The sequence below is a fragment of the Mauremys reevesii genome, linkage group 5 (assembly GCF_016161935.1).
Source record: "Mauremys reevesii isolate NIE-2019 linkage group 5, ASM1616193v1, whole genome shotgun sequence".
NCBI classification, from domain to species: domain Eukaryota; kingdom Metazoa; phylum Chordata; order Testudines; family Geoemydidae; genus Mauremys; species Mauremys reevesii.
This window is the reverse complement of record NC_052627.1, coordinates 106,976,823-106,998,220: the sequence shown is the minus strand read 5'-3', so window position 1 is coordinate 106,998,220 and position 21,398 is coordinate 106,976,823. Positions and strand designations below refer to the sequence as shown.

The window sequence follows — 21,398 nt, the reverse complement described above, 5'->3', positions numbered from 1 at the left end:
ATGCCTGAGCAATATTTTTATCCTCCTCCCTGGTCATTTGTCCAATCTTCCACTTCTTGTAAGCTGCTTTTTTGTGTTTAAGATCAGCAAGGATTTCACTGTTAAGCCAAGCTGTTCACCTGCCATATTTACTATTCTTCCTACACATCGGGATGGTTTGTTCCTGCAACCTCAGTAAGGATTCTTTAAAATACAGCCAGCTCTTGTGGACTCCTTTGCCCTCCTGTTATTCTCCCAGGGGATCCTGCTCATCAATGAATGGGACCCATTACTGAATTTGAGTTGCTCACAATCTTTATTGTATTTATCCTCACAACACTGCTGTGAAGTAGGGAAGTATTATTTATCCCCATTTGACATATGAGGAAATAGGGGCACAAGAGACCTGAAGGGTTGTCTACACAGTTGACAAGGTAGATCCTGCTGGTGTGCTTTAACGTAGTGCTGTTTGAAACACTACTATGTTAACAGCAGGGTCAACACAGCAGCAGGGTCAACACAGACCAATTAATGCATAACATGTTAGTGTGCCTTAGAAATCACACCTCCATAAATGCATTAACCCACCGTGTAGACAAACCCTTAGTAACATACCCAAGGTCACACTGTAGGGAATTGAATCTGGGTCTTCTGTGTCCCAGGGCCAATACCCTACCCCTGGACCATCCTCCTTCCCTTCTTTTCTCTTTCTGGTACAAATAGATTATGCTCCATTGCACTTGGCTAACATGTTGATGGGTACATTGTAGGTTTGTCGTCTTAGGTTCTCTAATGGTAAATTCTGATGAAGAAGTCTGTTGCACACCATTTCTGCCATCGCTTATTCAATAATAGTGCCAGACAATCACAGCTAAAATATTAAGACCCCTCAGAAGCTAATGCCAAAGAATACTCTAAAGAACAATAATGAAATAAGCAACTAAACAAGGCCAAGAGAAGGTAGAACAACAGTAGGAGAAAGCAGAAACAACTACAGCTTCCCTCAGCATGATTCATTTCCAAACTTTCCCCACCAAGCACAGTGCTCTTCAAAGCTTCTTTTTCCAAACACCAGCCTTCTTAAATTTAAATTAAAAAAATAAAAAAGACTTCATTCATTAGAATATGGAGCAGCCACAAGTACTTCAAAACTTTCACCCATGTAGACCCAAGATTTCACATGTATTAGGAGCATTGGAACCCAGGCACAAGTTTTTTGAGGGGAAAACCTTGTTTAAAATAGTTGTACCTATGCTTTGAGACCTCCAGATTAAGGGTGTCAGGTAATACTTATTCATACTCCATTAGGGAGGTAGCTAGAAAGATTCTCACTTAAAATTATCTACCTACATTCCCAGTTCACCTGCTAGTTTCATTTTATCACTGTAAGATTATAGTCTTAGTAAAGGAAAATGATGGACACTGGCATTGTATAAGAATGCAAAACACTGAATTGCTTGGCCTTTTATCCCTTGAAATGAGAATACTTTTCATTTATCAATGTAAGCTCTTGCTTGGCTTGTATGTGGCATGTGACAATAAAAGGCGTTATTTAAAATATCAATATTAATAACAATACTACCTCTACTAATAAAAATAATGTGCTCTTTCAGTTCTAGAGTATGGTGTTTCAGAATTTTTGCAGTCATTTTAAGGACTGAATTTCTGAATTTATTTTTTATAGAGATTTAAGTAACAACAGAATCAGCACTCTTTCTAACCAGAGCTTCAGCAACATGACTCAGCTGCTCACCTTGTAAGTTTAAATGTATAACAATGAATGTTTGAAAACCTTACAGTGTTTATTGTCTTGAAAAGAAAAGGCAACCTGTTAGTATTAAAACTTGCTTGATTTGGAGGCTGTAAGATAACTGTTTCCTAACTGGCTATGAATAGAAAAGGTACATTTGCTCATACTCTGCATTGTATGTATTGGTTTGCTTACTTGTTTGTTATTTTATATGCTTTCAGAATTCTTAGTTACAACCGTTTGAGGTGTATCCCTGCACGGACATTTGATGGGTTGAAATCACTTAGGTTACTGTAAGTAGTTATTTTATTTTGAAAAAACTTATTTTATGTAACAACAAACTTGGAAATCCATAAGAAATTAATAAATTTTCAATCCCCATAAGTACTTGAGGAAAAAATAAAGAGCAAAGAATCACAAAATATAAATTTGCTGCATTTTTTATTATATAATTAAGTATAAATAAGTGCTGTCATAGGTCATACAAAGAGTGTACATTGTAATCTTTTCTGTTCTACTTCTTGTTTCTTTGTTTCTTATGTCATGTTCTAGCTTGTAAGATGCACTTATGTATGTCTAAAAATGATATTTGTATGTGACATAGGAATGGTGTCTCTTAAACTATATGGTGTTATTATTCTAAGTATCTTTTCTTTTCCATTAGATTTTAAATGCGTTTTAGCATTTCCTTAATAAATTGCTTACTTTCTTTCACTTAACTTTGGGTGCTTTTCCAACTCAGAACTTGATGGACAATTGATGATGAATAAAATATTCTGTGATTTAGCCCAGTTTCTTTTAACAAACAGACTGCTATTGTCATTTTATTTGTGTGTTACTTGAAGTTATTTAAATGTTTGGTGCACACAAATCTCAGTCTGTGGGTACCTGCCTGTATTCTTTCAAGTATTTGCTGTTCAGTATCTGAGCTGTATGATTGGTCACCTGAATTACTAAATTTTGATCTCTGACAAGGAGGCATAAATCTTATTATGAAATAATTTTATTTAGGGCTAGTTCTGAAGGCAGCAGAACATGTGGATCGGGCCCATATTGGTAGGGTCCACCATAGCGGGACAGAGAGTCCTGCACATGCTCATTCCCCATGGGAGAAAGCTAAGCTGAGCCTATTTGTTGGCTCTCAGTACAATGGCCAGATTCTGAATGCTGATCTTTTTGACCATGTCAGTGGTGCAAAGCAGCCAAAAATCCAGTTTAACCATCTGCTCATGAATTCCTCTCGCTTATGGATATTTTCCTGCTGGCACAGAGCTGTCACTGGTATTCTATACACATTCGCATCCTGACTTCTAGTTCGACATGACCAGGGCCTTTGGATGTGTAGTTAGAGTTCTGGGACTTCTTTAACTTCTAGGCATGAATGTCACCAGGCACTGCTAGTTTTTGAAGCTGCCTGTCTCTATCAGATATGAGGGAATGGCATTGGGATACAGAATATTTCAAGCCACAAGTTCACTTTCCTTGCTTCTGCTGCCCTTACCTGGGGCGCCTCTAGGATTTTACTCTTGGATGCTCCTACTGCCTCACTGGGGATTTCCTCCAGGACCCTTCCTCCCCTTCCATTATGGCCTCCTTCCCAGTTGCTGATGCCCCCCCTACCTGGCTGCTTCATGCTGCCTGTTATTTGTCATTTCCACTCTTTCCTCGCAGTCATCCTGGCCCTATTTACATTCCCTGTACCTCCCATTTCATCCCCTCCTTACACTAATGTATCCCTGCCCCTATTCTCTCCCCTAAACAAAGTGTTGCTGCTCTTCTCCCAGCAGATTCCTCCTTCCTCTCTAGCTTATGCTCCAAACTAGGGTTGTCGATTAATCACAGTTAACTCACGCAGTTAACTCAAAAAATTAATTGTGATTACAAAAATTAATCACAATTAATTGCAGTTTTAATTGCACCGTTAAACAATAGAATAACAATTGAAATTTATTAAATATTTTAGATGTTTTTCTACATTTTCAAATATGTTGATTTTAATTAAAACACAGAATACAAAGTGTACAATGCAGTGTACTTTGTTTTATTATTTTTATTACAAATATTTGCACTGTAGAAATGAAAGGTCATTGCGTCCAGCGCCCTGCCTTCACTAGCAGGACTAAGTACTGATTTTTGCCCCAGATCCCTAAGTGTCCCCCTCAAGGATTGAACTCACAACCCTGGGTTTAGCAGGCCAATGCTCAAACCACTGAGCTATCCCACTTCTGATTTACAATGACACCTGAAAGTAAGAACAGGTGTTCACATGGCACTTTTGTAGCCAGCATTGCAAGGTATTTATGTGCCAGATATTCTAAACATTCGTATACCCCTTAATGCTTCAGCCACCATTCCAGAGGACATGTTTCCATGCTGATGATGCTCGTTAAAAAAATAATGCATTAATTAAATTTGTGACTGAACTCCTTGGGGGAGAATTGTATGTCTCCTGCTCTGTTTTACCCCCATTCTCCTATATATTTCGAGTTATGGAGTCTCCGGAGATGACCCAGCACACGTTGTTCATTTTAAAAACACTTTCACTGCAGACTTGACAAAATGCAAAGAAGGTACCAATGTGAGATTTCTAAAGATAGCTACAGCATTGGTTTAAGAATCTAAAGTGCCTTCCAAAATCTGAGAGGGATGAGGTGTGGCGCATGCTTTGAGAAGTCCTAAAACATCAACACTCCAATGCGTAAAGTACAGAACCCGAACCACCAAAAAAGAAAATCAATCTCAGGTAATGAGAATGTATGTGTGTCAGTCCGCACTGCTTTGGATCGTTATCAAGCAGAATGTCATCAGCATGGACTCATGTCCTCTGGAATGGTAGTTGTAGCATGAAGTGACAAATGAATCCTTAGTGTATCTGGCACATAAATATCTTGCAATGCTGGCTACAACAGTGCCATGTGAATGCCTGATCTCACTTTCAGGTGACATTGTAAACAAGAAACGTGCAGCATTATCTCCTGCAAATATAAACAAACTTGTTTGAGCGATTGGCTGAACAAGAAGTAAGACTGAGTGGACTTGTAGGCTCTAAAGTTTTAAATTGTTTTATTTTTGAATGCAGGTTTTTTTTGTACATATTTCTATATTTGTAACTTCAACTTTCATGATAAAGAACACTGTGCACTTTGTGTTCTGTGTTGTAATTGAAATCAATACATTAGAAAATGTAGAAAACATCCAAAATATTTGTTATTCTATTTTTGTTTAACAGCACGATTAATTGCACAATTAATCACGATTAATTTTTTTAATCGCTTGATGGCCCTACTCCAGACCAGTCCATGTGTTTCTCTCTCCCCTGTTTAGCTATCTTGTCCCTTTCTTCCTGTAAGAATATCTCTGCACACCCACCCTTTGGCCATCACTGCATCAACCCAGCCGGATTAAACATCTTTTGTCGTGCCTGTGTGAACAGAAAAGGACATACTGTGAATGGCAAGGGACAATGAGAATGGAGAGATATAACTGAACGTTTAGTCACATACTAGCTACTTCATTAAATCTATAAACAGGATAAAATGTTAAGGCAACCTGTGCTGGCAGTGGTGAAAGGAGGTAGGCATTAGCCACCCAAGCTATCACCAGTTGTACCCCTTTTGATGTTCAAACCTGGAGCATGCTCTAGCTCCAGATTCACTCAGTCACTTACTCACTCTAGTCCAAGGCCCTAACAGAGCCTGTATTGTATTATTCGGTAGTCTACCACAACCGAGAGCAGCCTGCTATGTAGAAAGACATCATGCCATGTAAGAGTGCTTTAGGCTTACCTGCAAGTGCCAACACATGCTTCCTAGGAAAGATGGTGACTAATTCACAACAAAGGCAGCTCAACTCAGGCATTAGATTGGGAGTGTCAAGGAGAAGGTGATGAAAATCTTCCAAGCGCTGCAGACAAAATGAGACCTACCCATGTCAATCACCAAAATGAGACGTTGCTCACAGCAAATTGAATACATGTTCAAATTACTTGAGAAGCTCTCTGAGCGCCAAAAGGCTCCTTGAGTTTCGCTTCTCCTATCTGGAAGTTTGGTATTCTTAAGGGATCTGCTAGGTTCCTGAAGTTTGGCTCCTTCTTAACTGGAGGGGGGGGCGGGAAATGGCCAAATGCAACCCACTTCTGGCACCAAAATAAATGAGAGACCACTCTCAGTAAATTGTGCTGTTCTGGTCTTCCCTCTTCTTTCTTACATGAGGAATGAAGTAATTTAAATGTCATCATTAGTATCACTAGGTTCTGAGTTATCACTACCTGCTTTGAATGGGGCAGTTCACACCTCTCAGCAATTGTTCTCATCTCTGTATCACATTATTCACATTTGAGGATTTTTTTCACAACCACAACAGCTAGAGTTTTACTTGGGATTTCTTTGTTTGTTTTTGTTTGTTAATGAAAGCTGAGATCCTGGAGAACAAGATAGTAGCTTCAGAGGTGTGTCTTTACCAGTGGTTTCCAAATCTGGACTCAGCTCCTTCCTTTTGACCTCTGTTAGGTCAAAAGAGCCAGTTATTGGAGGTCTACCCCTTGTACCTCCAATAACTACCCGACTGAACGGAGTCTGACTCTCTGCTGCCAGGACCTACCCCCCAAAATTGTGATCCTGTCAAGCCAATAATATTGAAAAAGAATAAGAAACTCCAGAAAAAAGTATCATACAAAGCAACCACATAATTCCATAAGAACCCATGCCAGAACCCTGCACAATTGTCCAGGTCTATAGGTATCCATCTCAGTTTTAAATCCTTGCATTATGCAAATGCTTCAGCTTGGCTGACTCACATAAACAGCTGCCACCACAGTATTTGTGAAACCCAAAACTTAACATATGAACTGCAGCTCTGTTAATATTCACCACCAATAAATGCAAAGATGGGGAAGGGAGGGTGGGATATTGATTTTTGCAATGCAGCAAGCAAAGTGGTATTTTATTTGTCAAGGCCACAATCCCAGTAAGCCAGTTCAGGCACTTGGACTTATTAATGGGAGCCTCTCTGTCAAGAAGGGGTGCTTAACTGACTGGTGCTGCAGTGCTGCCTGGGGTATACCCTTCCTTTCTGACCTTACCCTGCATTTCAGTACTCAGGGCCAGTGTACTCTATTGCCATATTAAAGAACCATGCTTCAGCCTGCACAACTACCAGGGCTGAATCACAGTTCCCTACTACAGTTATAATTAGAGCGGGACAGAGAGGAAGCATGGTCCAGGTTTTGTGGTGCTAGCCTGAGACCCAGGTTCAATTTCCAGCTGCATCACAGACTTCCTGTGATCTTTAGCAAGTTGTTTAGCTTTGGTGTGTCTCAGTTCCGCATCTGGAAAGTGGAGATAATAGTATATCCCTCCCTCACAGGGTTGTTGTGAGAATAGATACATAGATCTATGCAGATGCTGTCATCACATGGGCCACATTAGGTACCTTAGAAAGAATTTTCTGTTGACATTTTTTTTATGGAAATGACTTCTTTCTACATTTTTTTCAAATTTTGAAATTTGTTCATTTTTCAACAAGCTGAAAATCAAAATTTCTATTTTCAATTTACTGAGAATTTCCAGTTATTCCACTGGGGAAAGAATAGGCAGAGGGTTTTTTTGTTTGTTTTTTCAGTGTACAGTTTGTTGAAAAAATTTTAATTTTCCTGCACGAGTTACCCTTTTTAAAAAGCCCTTGGTTGGTTGGTTTTTCTGTCCACACAGGCCAGTTAAAAACTATGTTATAACATGGTTGAACTAGATGTTTCAAACCTATAGTTACTTTTGTAGTGAGTGTATAGGGCTTTAGTTAGCCGCTGGATTTTGTTTTTATTTCATATTTTATAAAAACGCCTCATATAATTTTAATCATAAGCCTGGGTATGTGTAGATATATGTGGAATGAAAGCTTATATAGATAGGTAGCGGGAACCCTCTTGGGTAGGTCTGCGCAGGTATGACTGAACCAGCCCTGTGTTTTTCATCAATAAAGAATTTCATTTTATGATTACAGACTCACAATTGGTTTTCATGAACCTGTGTTCAGTAAATGTATGCAAAAGGCAAATAAAGACCACAAACCCAATCAGTGAAATTCTAATTAAACAGTAAAACCGTTTAAATTTTTAGTCTGAATTCAGAACAAAAACATGAGAGGCAGGCAGGTGGTTTTGGGAAGGCTGCAAATGCACAGGAACTGAAATTGAATGTGAAACTGAATCAAGTTTGTAAACTCACAAGCCTGCAAAGTTAAACTGCTGAGGTCCAGGCGCTATAGTTGTTGAAAAATAACAAAAGGCAAGTTCACTTGTGTTTCCACAGAAAAAATACCTATTTTGGTTATTTTCTTTTCCTTAGGTCTTTACATGGCAATGATATTTCTGTTGTTCCTGAAGGAGCTTTTAATGATCTTTCAGCATTATCACATCTGTGAGTATTCAGTCATATATTTTTTACTTACATGTATGTTGACCTCCTGCCTGGATCAGCGTTTAATGGAAAGGCTTTTTTCTAGAGTAATGTCATGCTATTTTGCTCAGTTTTCTGTGAGCTACAAAGAGCAAAGGTGAATTGGAACCATTGGAGTTTAGAGGAAGATATTGAACCTGAGCCTTGCAAGGGAGGAGAAGATATATTACTGCATACAAGTGTACCTGAGTTTGACATTATTGAACAGATGCAGTTTTTAAGTGTCTTTATATATGGAGTCATCTGTTTTTGTTTTGCTGTAAGCAACTAATGCTCCAGCTTTGTGCTCAGACATATTCAGCAGAATATCACAGAAATTTGAAAGGGTACTGATTAATTTTGGTGTCATCCTTATTTACAATTCATTCAAATGCTGCTATCAGGATGACACATGTGCATGAAGACAAATGAAACTGACACAAGGAACTGGAAAGGGAGTAGGATGGAGGTTATGAAAGAAGAGTGAAAGGAATTTCTTGTGTACATGCAAAGTAAAATGACAAAGTGGCTGCTTTATCTTGTACTTTAATCCTCTGAGTTTTTGTCTTCCCCTTCCCTGATTCCAAAATGGCAGCCATATGTATGATTTCTCATGCTTTTTGGAAGCATTTTAAAAACATGGATGATCAATTAAGTTTGACCCTCTCCTTACCCCTGCCCCCACAAAAAAGTTGTTTGCCTGTTGTATTGGCAACCATGTTAGACCTGCCTGTATTTTGATTTTTGAGTAGAGTAATTCCCCACATCTCAGCTCTACCTGGTGGCATTTTTGTGCCATCTCATGGTAACATAGCATCATGTGACAGTGTCAGCAGACAGAGCATACTTCTGCTTTTTTGGAGAGGTGACCGCTTTATGCACTTCAGCCATTTTCCCCCTGGGTTCTAGGTAGGAGAAAGTTCTATCATGTTCTTCCGCTTGTTCTCTTCCTAACAAGGGATATTTCTCTCCCTCAATCTGAAGCTGAAAGCATCTTTTGAGCATAAGCATCTTTTGAGAAGGCAGAGAGGATTTTCTCTCTCTCGTGGGTGGAGAACCATTTCCTCTTTTTCTCTGGAACAATAGTAGGGCGGGGGGATACCTGTCATATTTCTAACATGGTAGGAAGGAGCTTAAAGTATCTATTGAACTGGATCTGTTTGTTTTTTATTGCTCCCCATTCAGCCTGATTGAGTGATTGTGTTCCTCAGAGTAAATCACAGAAGTGCTTCCTGCTTCAGGCAGAATGAGGAGCATTTCTGCAATCTTCATTTCTGTTCATGGTATTTGAGCCATGCTCTGATCATTTTTCCTGGGATCATCTCACTTTCTCAGAAGGTCCAGTGATGTGAGATCAGGATGTGGGACATTCTCAAGGGCAGTAGAATACTGAAGGCATTTCCATGACTGCCTATTGAAATGCTGGACACATGACAGATTTTTTTCTTTAAAGCAGTGGCATAGTTTCATTTCATAGCAGCACAGAGGGAACCGGGGGTACATTACTGTTATAAAGTGACACACTGTATGTGTCCTCTCCATTAACCACAAAACAGTTTGCTTCTGCCTAAGCGAGTTGTAAGAACATTTGTGCTCTCTGCTAGAAAAACCTTGACTGTTAAAGAAGACACTTTATAAATTGAGTAATTCAGGAAAATCTTTTAAAATATTTTAAACAATAAAACATGCTCAAATTTCTTTATTACAAAATTTTAACAGTTACATCCAGCTGAATTCAAGATAAATGGGCTTTCTATAGGGCCCACTGAGGGGATAATGATTCAATGGAACTTACTAAAAATGTTGCATTACTTCAGATTGTTAGTGGCAGAGTTCTGTCCCTCCCCAGGAGCAGGTCTTTTAGGCCTGCCTCTACTGACTGCTTCTGATGCCATAAGCTCTGAGCTGACTCGGGGAATCTCCTTACATAATCATGTAGAGGAGCTCTCTGATGAGATCAGTAACCATAGGTCTATATTCATTGGCAGAGCTCCAAAGAGAAAATAATAAATTGCAGTTTTGCGGGGAGAAAGGTAAAAGCAAATGATTTTATGCAGCCATGAACTGTCAACTTGTGGAACTCCTTACCTGAGGAGGTTGTGAAGGCTAGGACTATAACAATGTTTAAAAGGGGACTGGATAAATTCATGGTGGCTAAGTCCATAAATGGCTATTAGCTAGGATGGGTAAGAATGGTGTCCCTAGCCTCTGTTCGTCACTTGATCATTGCCTGTTAGGTTCACTCCGTCTGGGGCACCTGGCATTGGCCACTGTCGGTAGACAGATACTGGGTTAGATGGACCTTTGGTCTGACCCGGTACGGCCGTTCTTGTGTTCTTATGTTAACTGGAAGAGGGAAGTATATTTTTTAATGGTTTTACCCATTTTTTGCAGGGTGGCCTTAAGCCCCAGTTGAAGAGCCACAGGAGTGCAAGGGTTTTACTTCATCCTCTGGCTAACTTAACTTCCCATTACAAAATTTCTTCTGCAGCTTCAGACGTTCTTTGTTAAACTCAAATACATTGACCATTTCAGTACAAAGGGTGATACTGAGCTCATTAGCATCAGTTCTCCAAAATCCATATTAATGTAACTGGGAACAATGGCTAGCGTTCTGGCAAAGTTTGAAAGTAGACTCAGCAACAAAGCTAAGATCCAGGTAATCCATGTAGCGCATTTAGCTTCCAGGAGTTTTCTGCTGATCATAGATTTGTTTTTGTTATACAAAGCAAGCACATAAAACTGTTATGTTTTTCCCCCCAGTGCTATTGGAGCAAATCCTCTGTACTGTGATTGTAACATGCAATGGTTGTCCGACTGGGTAAAGTCAGAATACAAAGAACCTGGTATTGCACGTTGTGCTGGTCCTGGAGAAATGGCAGATAAACTACTTCTCACAACTCCATCTAAAAAATTTACTTGCCAAGGTACTGTTTTATGTTTTTTCTGATGTGAAATTTTGAAGTTTTACAGTGGAATAGTGGAATTGTGAAATGACAGAATAATCCAACGCTTTCTAAAGATATTCATCATACCATCTTCATTGTTGGGTCTTTTGTCATGGGCAGGACCAATGTGGATATTCCTCATACTCAAAGTTCTAAAGCCATTGTTTCCAGCAAAGAGCATCTCAACCTATGCAGCATAAATTCCAATTTTCAGTTCCTTTCTGACAAAAGTTGTAGAAGAAGCTTTTCTGGTTCACAGTGAAGTATTATCCCAAATTGCATTGCTACCTGTCTCAAACTGACACTGTTATAACTCTTGTCTTATTAATCAAAGAATATAGTTTCACTAACCTCTGGTGCTTCATTCGCAATATTTCCAGCAAAACTTGTAAACATTTCCATGATTATTAGGTCTGTGAGTCTTGCAGTTTGTGCTGCATCATAGGAACTGCCAGACTGGATTAGATCCTGTCTCCAGCAGTGGCTAGCAACAGATGCTTCAAAGCATCAGATGCAAGAAACCACACAGCCGAGAAATGTGTGGTAATTGCCCTCCATGATGGTCTCATCCTATTCCCTATTAGTTTAGAGATTGTTTTAATGTTTTATCTCCTCGCCAATACTCTTTTTGTTCGCATAAACTGTTATCACTCTGGATGTTGTTGTTATCCATATAGCAGTTCAGTCTTTTTTATGAATCTGACCAAGTTTGTGGTCTCAAAGCTATCCTAATTCTTGGCCCTTATGTGAAACAGGACTTCTGTTATCTTGCATATTGGTCTTTTCTTTTTTCTTTTCTTATACCTTTTCAATGTGTAGAGCACTTTTGCTGCTCTCCCTTGTCTCTAGATTCTTAAAGTTAAATACTTTGGAACACCCAATAAAAAGAACCACAAATATGGGATTATTAAAGTGATCCTGCCTAAATTGATAACTCTTCCTGAGATGCTTGATAAATGTGAGCTCAGTTTTTCCATGCAAGGCTATTTTCTTGTGGCAGTGACTTAAGCTTACAGACTGAGTGAGCTTCAAGCTCTATTGACTGATTCACCTCTTAGCAAATTCTTCAAAGACATGGTGGTGCTAAAGATGCATCCTACATTCTTTCCTAAAATAGTTATAGAATTCTACCTCAGTTGATCAGCAGGACATTTTTCTTTTTCCATTTTCCAGCATGCTCACCTCAATGAGGCTCTTCTCCACAAGTTGGGTGTTGGAGGGTCACTAGGCTTTTAGTAAATTAAAGCTATTAGAAATCTAACCTGTTTGTGTTGAATTTTACACTAAGTCATTACCCTTTGCTGTCCCTAAGATAACTATTGTTATAGCCTGACATGACTATTGCTCTATGGTCATGTCAAGACCGGTTCTTTATGAGACAAATCTGCTGCCACAAACAAATCATCTAGTTCTGACTAGGAGATTTGCAAACCATCCACATGGATTTCTCTGTACACATTTGCAAATCGTTATTTCTGACATGCTTATAACTAGACAGGATATGGGATGTGCTGTACTACTAGTACAACAAACACTCTTTCCAGGCTTTGTGTAGAGGGGTAGGGTATGGGGGGGGTTAATTTTGTCAGGTTTTTTAATTATCTCTGTTTAAAATAAGAATACCTTAAAATGTATGGAGTGTCTTCTCTCACACACTCACTCACTATATATCTAGATCTATTCATCTTTTAGTGTTACTGTTCAAGGTATGCTCATCTTGCTTGTACTTTCTTCAGTTCCCTATTGCAGCTTTTCCTTTCTTCACCCCTGCAGGTGTATTTATTTCATAGCAAATTTTATGGAACTGCTTAATCGCTCAAGAGTGGGGATCTGTTGTGATGGGTGTCTTTAGAATTACTTCCCCACAGCTGCCATTCTGTGAAGATGCACATGATACCAAATCACCAGTCATCACCACCCTCCACAATGAGTTGAAGGCCCTGTAACACATTTTGTCTTTATTATTCAGGGGTTTTTCCCCATTCATATATAAGTAATTTATCCTTCTGCATAGAATGCATCTGGCAGCAGGGACATTGGGAAGAACATATGTTCTGTACAAGATGCCCCTGCTTGAACCAAGAATTTGGAACTTTGAAGTTCGGGGTTTCTGCTTTGGTCACATGTAGGTGCATAGACCCAAGGATGGTAATCTGTTATAATGTATGTATTCAGAGAACAAGAATTGCAGGTAATTCTTTCTTATCAGTATTTGGGTTGCTACTGAAAGCAAAATGCATTGTTGAAGTTGGCTTATGGAACAGCTAGTTACTTTCCAAAGGAAAACAACTCTTCCAGTGAAAATCCCTTCTGAGTGGTAAACATTCACATAAATGAATCATTGGAAGCTGGTGAATTATTTTTGTTATAGGGACCTCTCCTGATTACATTTTTCCTTAGACTATTTTTCCTTGGGATTTTTTTCTAGTTTTTATTTTTATACATACCTCTAACAGACTCTCAATCTTTTACTTTTGGCTTTTCACAATCCATGCCCTGCTTCTAGAGATTCCAGGGCCTTGTGGTTTTCTCACACCAGGTAAGGTTGTAAATAGCCCTTGAATGGTTAAGACTAGACCTTCTGACCTTCCCTACATGTACCTTAAGCAGACTTCTTTCCTAAAACATGCATGTTTACTGTTTGTTTCCCCTGCTCTTTTCTTGGATGAGTTTATGGGTGATTCTTTGTTATATGTTGTACAATATCACTATATAAATAACCTTGGTGTCCTAAATAGCCTGTTGTATTAGGATTGAAAATTAACTACCTTATTGAAATGATGATTACCACTGCAGTGTGATTGCAGTGGCCTGGAGTTGGTGACCTTAGGAACAACTTTTGTTGAACTGTAACTCAGTGTGGATATTTAGGATTAGGTCATATATTGGAGATAAAAGGACCTCTTAGGTACACATTAAGTCAGGGTTAAAAAGAGTTTATCTTCCAACATATTTTTTGTGAGCTAATTTTGGTTTTGTTTATATTATTTTCCCTTTAATAGACTGTATGTATCTGACATGCTTCGTATTCTACATTATACAAAAGTCTCTCAGTATTTGGTGAGTGAAGTATATACGTATACTGTGGGACTTTTATATAATGTACAATACTGAGCTGTAGCCTATGGGCCTGGTTCTTCTATACATGAATCCCCCTTTACACTTGCAGAGAGGTTGTGAAAGGGCATAGGGCAAATGAGAATTGAGTCCTAGAGCTACCCCTTCACTGCTGTTATGGTTTACAAAGTAAACAAACATCTGAGAACTATTTGAAACATGTCAGTAAGCAACAGAATGTAGAAAGATGTATCTTTCTTTCTCTGTAGGTCACATTATTTATCTTAACTAACCTTTGTTTTATTTCCATTTATATCTACACACACAGATACTCTAAAACATTAGCTTATGTTTACATTAAAATTTAATGTGGGCATAAAATATTTTTTAAAACAATGTTATTTGAGCAAGAGTTGAATTAAAAGTATCTGAAACTTCCTCTTCTTTTTTGTAACCCTATAGCTTTAAAAAAGTGAATCATTTTTTTCAGTTTGAAATAAGTATTTATAATGCAAAATCAGGCACAACTTTAACTACTGTCTCATTGGGACGTAGTCTTCTACGTGTCTAAGTCACTTTTGAAATTGTACGTTAGGGTTTGTCCACACAGTGGGGTAATGCATTCTATGGGGCTGTGATTTATAAAGCACACTGATATGTTGTGAATTAATTGGTCTGTGTAAATCCTGCTGGTGTTCACCGAAGTTTCTCCAGTGTGCTTTAACATAGTACTGTTTCAAACCAGCATGGTCTGTATGGACCAGTTAATGCACAACGAAGTGTATTTTAGAAATCAAACCCCCATAGAATGCATTGCCCTGCTGTGTAGACAAGTCCTTAGGCTCCTAAAAGAGTTAAATGCACCCAAGATGAAAGGAGCATTAAAGAGAGGAAACTGAGAACCTCATAAAGGAGGAGAGCAGGAGGATATAAAAGAAAAGTGTAGGATTTGTTTCTGCTCCCATTGAATCAGCAGGAATAGGAGCAGGACCTCTAGATGTGGCCTTAAAGGTGACAACTGGCTTTTATTTGATTTGTAATAGCCCTCTGTACATAAAATTTTATTTACTTCTTTTTACTCACATAGTGTTTCTATCCTTTGAGCTGAATGCACATTATACAATGAAAATTAGAATTTTGGATTCTGTCTAATTAGGGTAGGGTAAACTGGCTTACATAAAACGAGCTGACAGAAATTTCACCAAAAGCTCAAAACACTTCTTGAGTTAATTAAAAAATGGTATTTTTTCTTTTTCACACACTGTGACACTTACTGGCCTTAGCTGCTGTTTTGATATTTCTAATGCAACACTACAGATTACCAGAAAACTCCCAAAACAGCCTCTTCTCACAGGATTTCCATTTAGATTTTTAGATCAAAGAACTTCAGAGAAGAATCAAAACTATAGATACTGTTTTTTTAATTTTAAGATAACCAAAATTGTTGACAGTAAGATTTTGTTACATAAGCAGGAAAGGAAAGTGTGTCGGATATGTAGGATATACAGCAGAGATGAGGAAGTAAATATTAAGCATTACAGCACAGTGTCATAACTTACCAATTGCTTTTTTTCAGTACATCCCACTTTCTCCATATTTGCTTGATTTAAGCATCAAGTCTTTTGACTTTCATTCAGGCAGGACTTTTAAGATAATTTTATGACAAATTATAATTTGTTTCAACTTGCATAGCTCTGTTGTTTGTCTCTTTAACAGGAACTTTAATTAGTTTTACACTTCTCGTTGGAAATAAGGTTATGACACAGGAATGGTCAGTGATCCATACATAGTTTGTGTCATTGCTAATAAACACCTCCTTACTGTAGCTTATTTTTATGTTTATTTCTTTACATTGTCATACAAGCTCTGGCATAGACGCACACCAACACCAGAATTTTTGAAAGTAAACTTTTGTCAGCTTCTTCTGTGCTAGAACACTTTACAATATCTTTATGATGGCATAGCTTTTCAGCTCCTTTCCATAGATGTTTTCTTCACTATAACAAAACCTCCCTATTTAACTCCCCCCCCCCCCCAAAAAATGTTTGATTATCACACAGGTTGGCAAGAAAAGCATGGAGTATGATTTGTAATGTATTTACTATTTGGTACAAACAGCCTTCCAGTGAACTATTTTAAATTATAAAATTCTCCAGCCTTATGCCCAAAGTCATCTTTGAAGTGTCTTTGATTTGCTGGCAAAGCTATTGTTAATATTAGATTTTTTTTCCCCACATGAAGTCTCTTTCCATTTTAGGTGATTTTGTGCCCACCAAATTTTCCTTTAATGTTGACCTACCACCCACAAAGATGTGTGTTCAGCTCTGCATCTGGGTAACCAATCCTGCATTACACCAAGGGAAGAAGGCTTCCATGTCACATGCCAGAAGGGGCAGCAGCAACAGACAGATTTAAACAACTCTCCTGGCCTGGTCCCCAGCCAGCGTCTCTTCCCAATAGTTTCAATGTGAAGCCATGGCATTACTCAATGAAAGTTACTTATGCAGGATGTTTATTGCAAATAGCGACAGGTTGAAGATTAGCAAATGAAAATTGTGTAAAATAATATTGGGAAGGAGCAGTCACATGTCAACTTGCTATCTTTGTTGCAAGGCACCATCGATGTTTCAGGGAATTTTTTAAAAAAATATTTATTTTTCAGGCTGCTCCACCCACGCAAGAAAAGATTACTTTTTGCCTGTAACAAAGCAGCTGAATATAACTGTCCCTCAGCTGCATAACAGAGATGGGGAAAGACAAGGTGTTTTTGGCTTCCTACCCTATTGAGATGTAGAGTATTTTACAATTTTCAACTTTCTTCTGCTTATTTGTGACTTTCAGAATAACAAAATATTCTTATTTCAGCTTTAATTTTTTTTTACCCTTTGCGTAAGACTACAAAGGAAATAAGACAAATGCAAGCCTTGACTTTACAATCACAAAACTACACACACAAGCACTGAACTAACTTGGCCATTTATAAAATTGCTTATTAAACAATACTCCTCATTATAAACATCTGCTTCATAATAACCATTTACTGTTCAAGAGAACACAGTAATCCAACCTCACCATAGGAAAATACATAAAATAATGCAGTAAACCAGCCTTAGGATTGAACAGCCACATGTAAACTTAATAACATAGGAAGCTCAAAAGTTTTGGTGTTTAGTTTAGATTAACATCAAAACGTGGAGGGCCCCCTATGGCTCTCCATCCCCATGCAGTCCTCCTCACCTCACTTAGACTCTGTGACAGATTCTTCTTTACCTACTGTTGTTAACTTGGATAGTGAGGAGAGGTGGGCCAATGGTTGGCTACACTTATCAGGCATTCTTAATAAATGACAGACCCAGTTGCCCTTCTGTTCTCTTTTGGTCCCATCTCCCACACGGGCCTACGAAGACAAACCATGGGTTAGGCTCTGCTAAGTGGACATCATGAAAAATAGCCTGTGACTTCAATCATGTAACAAAAATCCAGCCAACCCACCTCAGAACTAGAAAATGAACCATGGGAAAAATATGTTTTGAAATTTTCAGGATCCCAGTTAATTGTTTAAATAATTTCTGCCTGGTTTAGATGAAATTTTTTCTACACAAAAAAAAGTTACAAGCAAAGGTACATTTTTGAAGACGCTCCAAAAATTCAAAAATGGCAACTGTGAAGTATTTTAATATTCTGGGGAGTACACAACAAATTTCTCAGCTGATTGACATTACAAAACCTCAGATTTCATAAGTATTAGTTGCTCAATTCTGTTAGTGTGAGGACTTGAATACACAAACTAACAAACAGTGCTCACCTGTATTGCAGGGAATGTGAACAGAAGCATGGACACCAGCTCCAATCTGAGTCAGTAGGTGTATGCATGCGGTGGCAGTGCAGTCACATTGCTTGTAGGTTCACCACATGCACGAGTATCCACACTCTCAAGCTGCACATATACATGGCTTTCTGTAGAGGAGGGCTAGAATAGAGGGAAGTTCACTTGGAACTTCATAGAGGGTAGGGTGGTAACATCATTCTATGACCGACCTCTGCGCTGTAGTCCCATGATACCTCTATGGTTATGCAACCGGTGATAATTTCACTTGCTGAGCTAGCCAGTAGATCCTCCAGGTGTACAGTTGATATGGTTTAAAACAAAAAACAAAATAAAAAACAGCACAAAACACTGTTTTCTGTAACACCACTAGGGACAAGCCTGAAAACTGTGACACTCTGGTTTTCAGAGCCAAATGAACTGAGGCTGTGTTGTTCATTTCTGTCAGAACAGAGTAGGGTGCGAGGACGGTAGATGCAAATAATTTATTTAATTTTAGAGTTGGGGAGAGAGGAGGATGAAATAGTACAGTAGATTTTTTTCCCCTTAGTGTTGGAAAAGGAAGGATGAAGGCTAAATGTTTTCAGTCTTGATTTAAAAAAAAAAAAGTTAAGGCTAACCCTGCATATGGAATATGCAGAAATACCAGGATAAGTAGAAAATAAGCAAATTAACACAAGTTTATTGTCAAATGATGAGGGATGTTAGTTTCTGACTAACAAATTTGTATTTCGTTTAAGGGCCTGTGGATGTTAATATACTTGCCAAGTGTAGTCCCTGCTTATCAAATCCATGTAAAAATGATGGCACTTGTAACAATGATCCTGTTGACTTCTACAGATGTACCTGCCCATATGGTTTCAAGGTATGTACTGGGTGGTGAGAAGAGAGCTGAGGAAAATATAAGCTTCATTGTTCTCCCCACTCATGAAAAAAAGTCTCTTTTTGCTCGCTTCCACCAGTCTTTTTTGTTTTATTTTATCTTTTATTTTGTTGTTCTGTCTGCAGGGCCAGGACTGCGATATTCCAATTCATGCCTGCATCAGTAACCCTTGCCAACATGGTGGAACTTGCCATTTAAAAGAAGGAGAAAAAGATGGATTCTGGTAGTGGTTTTTTTCATCAAAAAAAAAACAAAAGAAAAGTCTACTGAGATTGAACTATTTGTTAAGGAAAACAAAAATCCTTTGGCTATTAATCTTTGGAACCTAGGGAGTAATGAGGAGAGGAGATATTTGTTGATAAACACAAAACCACAGCAGTAGTTGTAGTCTGGAGTATTAGGAAAAAAATTCTGTCCTCAGAAAGCTTAAAGTGCTTTAAAACTGTTGAAAAAAATGTGATTAGTCAAGGCATATCAGGGCAAGACAACATAATATTGACTCCATTATGTTAATTAATAGCTAGCTAGATCCCTGCTGAAAAAGTCTCACATTTCAGCTGTTGTTGTGTGTATTGCTTCAACAGACAGCATGTAAATGATAAGTTGTAAATCCCAGTGAAACAGAAAATTAATGATTCATTCCAAACCACAATGCCAGTAGATAAACATGCTGTGAGCATTTTAAATCTTGAGTTATTTAATCACACAGTACAATTACTCCAGATGTACTTCATGAATTATGAAATAGTTCTTTATTAAATGACTAATAATTTCACATTAGAATGCTAATCTACTCCTCAAACTTGTTAGAAATGCCACTTTAAAAAGAAACGCTCTTTATTCTGCAATTCATTAAGAAATTATCCTTATTTATATATCCAAATTCTGTTCCAAGATTAGACTCTTTCCAATTAAAAATTAACTCTATACATTTTAATATCATGCCACAGTCATGTTTTAATTAGAATCTAAAGGGACACAGTCACAGTTTGAAACCTCATAATTTGACCTATCTTTCTTCTTTCTTTAATATTGTGTGTGTTTTCAAAGTCCAATTAACAACATAATTACAGTTATGGGTGCAATATAAAAATAATAGATACATTGAATTATATAAAAAATATGTGTCGTGTGTGTGTGTATAATATATATATATTATGTTTTTATTTTATTTATTATTTGTTTTTAATATGCTACATGCTGTGAAAACATGCATAAAAGAATCTCTCCCTTGAAGAGTTTACGGTCTTGATATATAATGATGATTTATTTATTATGTATTACATTCATATATATTGCATATTAGACTCTGCTCCTGCAAACATTTACATGAGTAAAGTTAAGCATGTGCATAATCTTTGCAAGATAAAGGCCTTATATGTAATAATGTATTATAACACTGGTGATATTTTGTATGTTTTAAAAAATCAGTTTTAGAGATCAGCACTCATAAGCAGTCCTATAATATAAAAGTAGCATGCATTCAATAGAAGAACATAAATGGGGAAGGAAACATTTAGTTTTGAAATGCAGGGGATAGGTCTATATTTAATTAAAATTATTTTCTGAAAAATACTGGCAGTGTTATACAATTTAAAAAAAAGTAAGAGCTCTTTTACATATGATATAGTGCTTAATAACTAATGTTATAATTATGTGTTTAGTTGTCTGATCTCCCCAGCTGATGATTCACTATAAGCAAGTATATTTTCTGTGTTACAGGTGCACTTGTGCAGATGGATTTGAAGGTGAAAACTGTGAAGTGAATGTTGATGACTGCGAAGACAATGACTGTGAAAATAATTCTACCTGTGTAGATGGAATTAACAACTACACTTGCCTTTGCCCACCTGAATATACTGGTAGGAATATGAGAGAAAACACAGGCAATTTAACACTGATTGTAAATGAATAGTCTTATGCTTTAAAGTTTGTGGATGAATCCTGGCTCCACTGAAGTCAATGGAAGTTTTGCCATTGACTGCTGTGTGGCCAGGATTTCAACCAGTGACTCTTTTATTTGGTTTATTTGGTAAAATGTACAATTACAAACAAAAAACACACACCACCAACACACCACACTGCACCAACACACTTTTGATGTTCATTCATTGATTTCTTTTATTAACAAATAACATTTTGAAAGTTAAAAATCATTCAAATTTTATTTTAATGTAAAAGATCAAATCGTCTTCACCAGCACTAAGGTCCAGCTAAGTCCAGTGGAGGACAGCCAAGGAAAGAAGAAAAAAGTAGGAGCTGTACAGATCTAAGATCAACCCTTATGGTTTCCTTCCTCCACCGCCACAAAATATTAACTGAGCAGAGATCTCGCACCTTGCCAGAACAGAGCTCCCCCTACACTAAAGCATAGTCGTGACAAGGGAATGTAATCTATCTCCCTCTGTTCTCAGCCCCAGCGTGCGCACACACACATGCTCCCCAGTAATTTTTTTCTTGTAGCTGTTCACCTGTCAGTGTCTGTTGGAGACCAGGTATAAACCGTTCCTTTCTCATATAAAGG

The 21,398-nt window shown here is 37.9% G+C and overlaps 1 protein-coding gene across 6 annotated transcripts in view; it reads left to right on the top strand.

Annotated features, from left to right (window-relative positions):
* SLIT2 (slit guidance ligand 2) overlaps positions 1–21,398 on the top strand; it is a 398,427-nt gene that overhangs the window by 327,765 nt on the left and 49,264 nt on the right. For all 6 annotated transcript variants that reach the window (XM_039541399.1, XM_039541396.1, XM_039541397.1 and 3 more), the window contains 7 exons: positions 1,664–1,735; positions 1,951–2,022; positions 8,071–8,142; positions 10,924–11,087; positions 18,732–18,856; positions 19,000–19,097; positions 20,597–20,736. In XM_039541399.1, the coding sequence (XP_039397333.1) occupies positions 1,664–1,735; positions 1,951–2,022; positions 8,071–8,142; positions 10,924–11,087; positions 18,732–18,856; positions 19,000–19,097; positions 20,597–20,736 (743 nt within the window). The remainder of the gene's footprint in view (positions 1–1,663; positions 1,736–1,950; positions 2,023–8,070; positions 8,143–10,923; positions 11,088–18,731; positions 18,857–18,999; positions 19,098–20,596; positions 20,737–21,398) is intronic.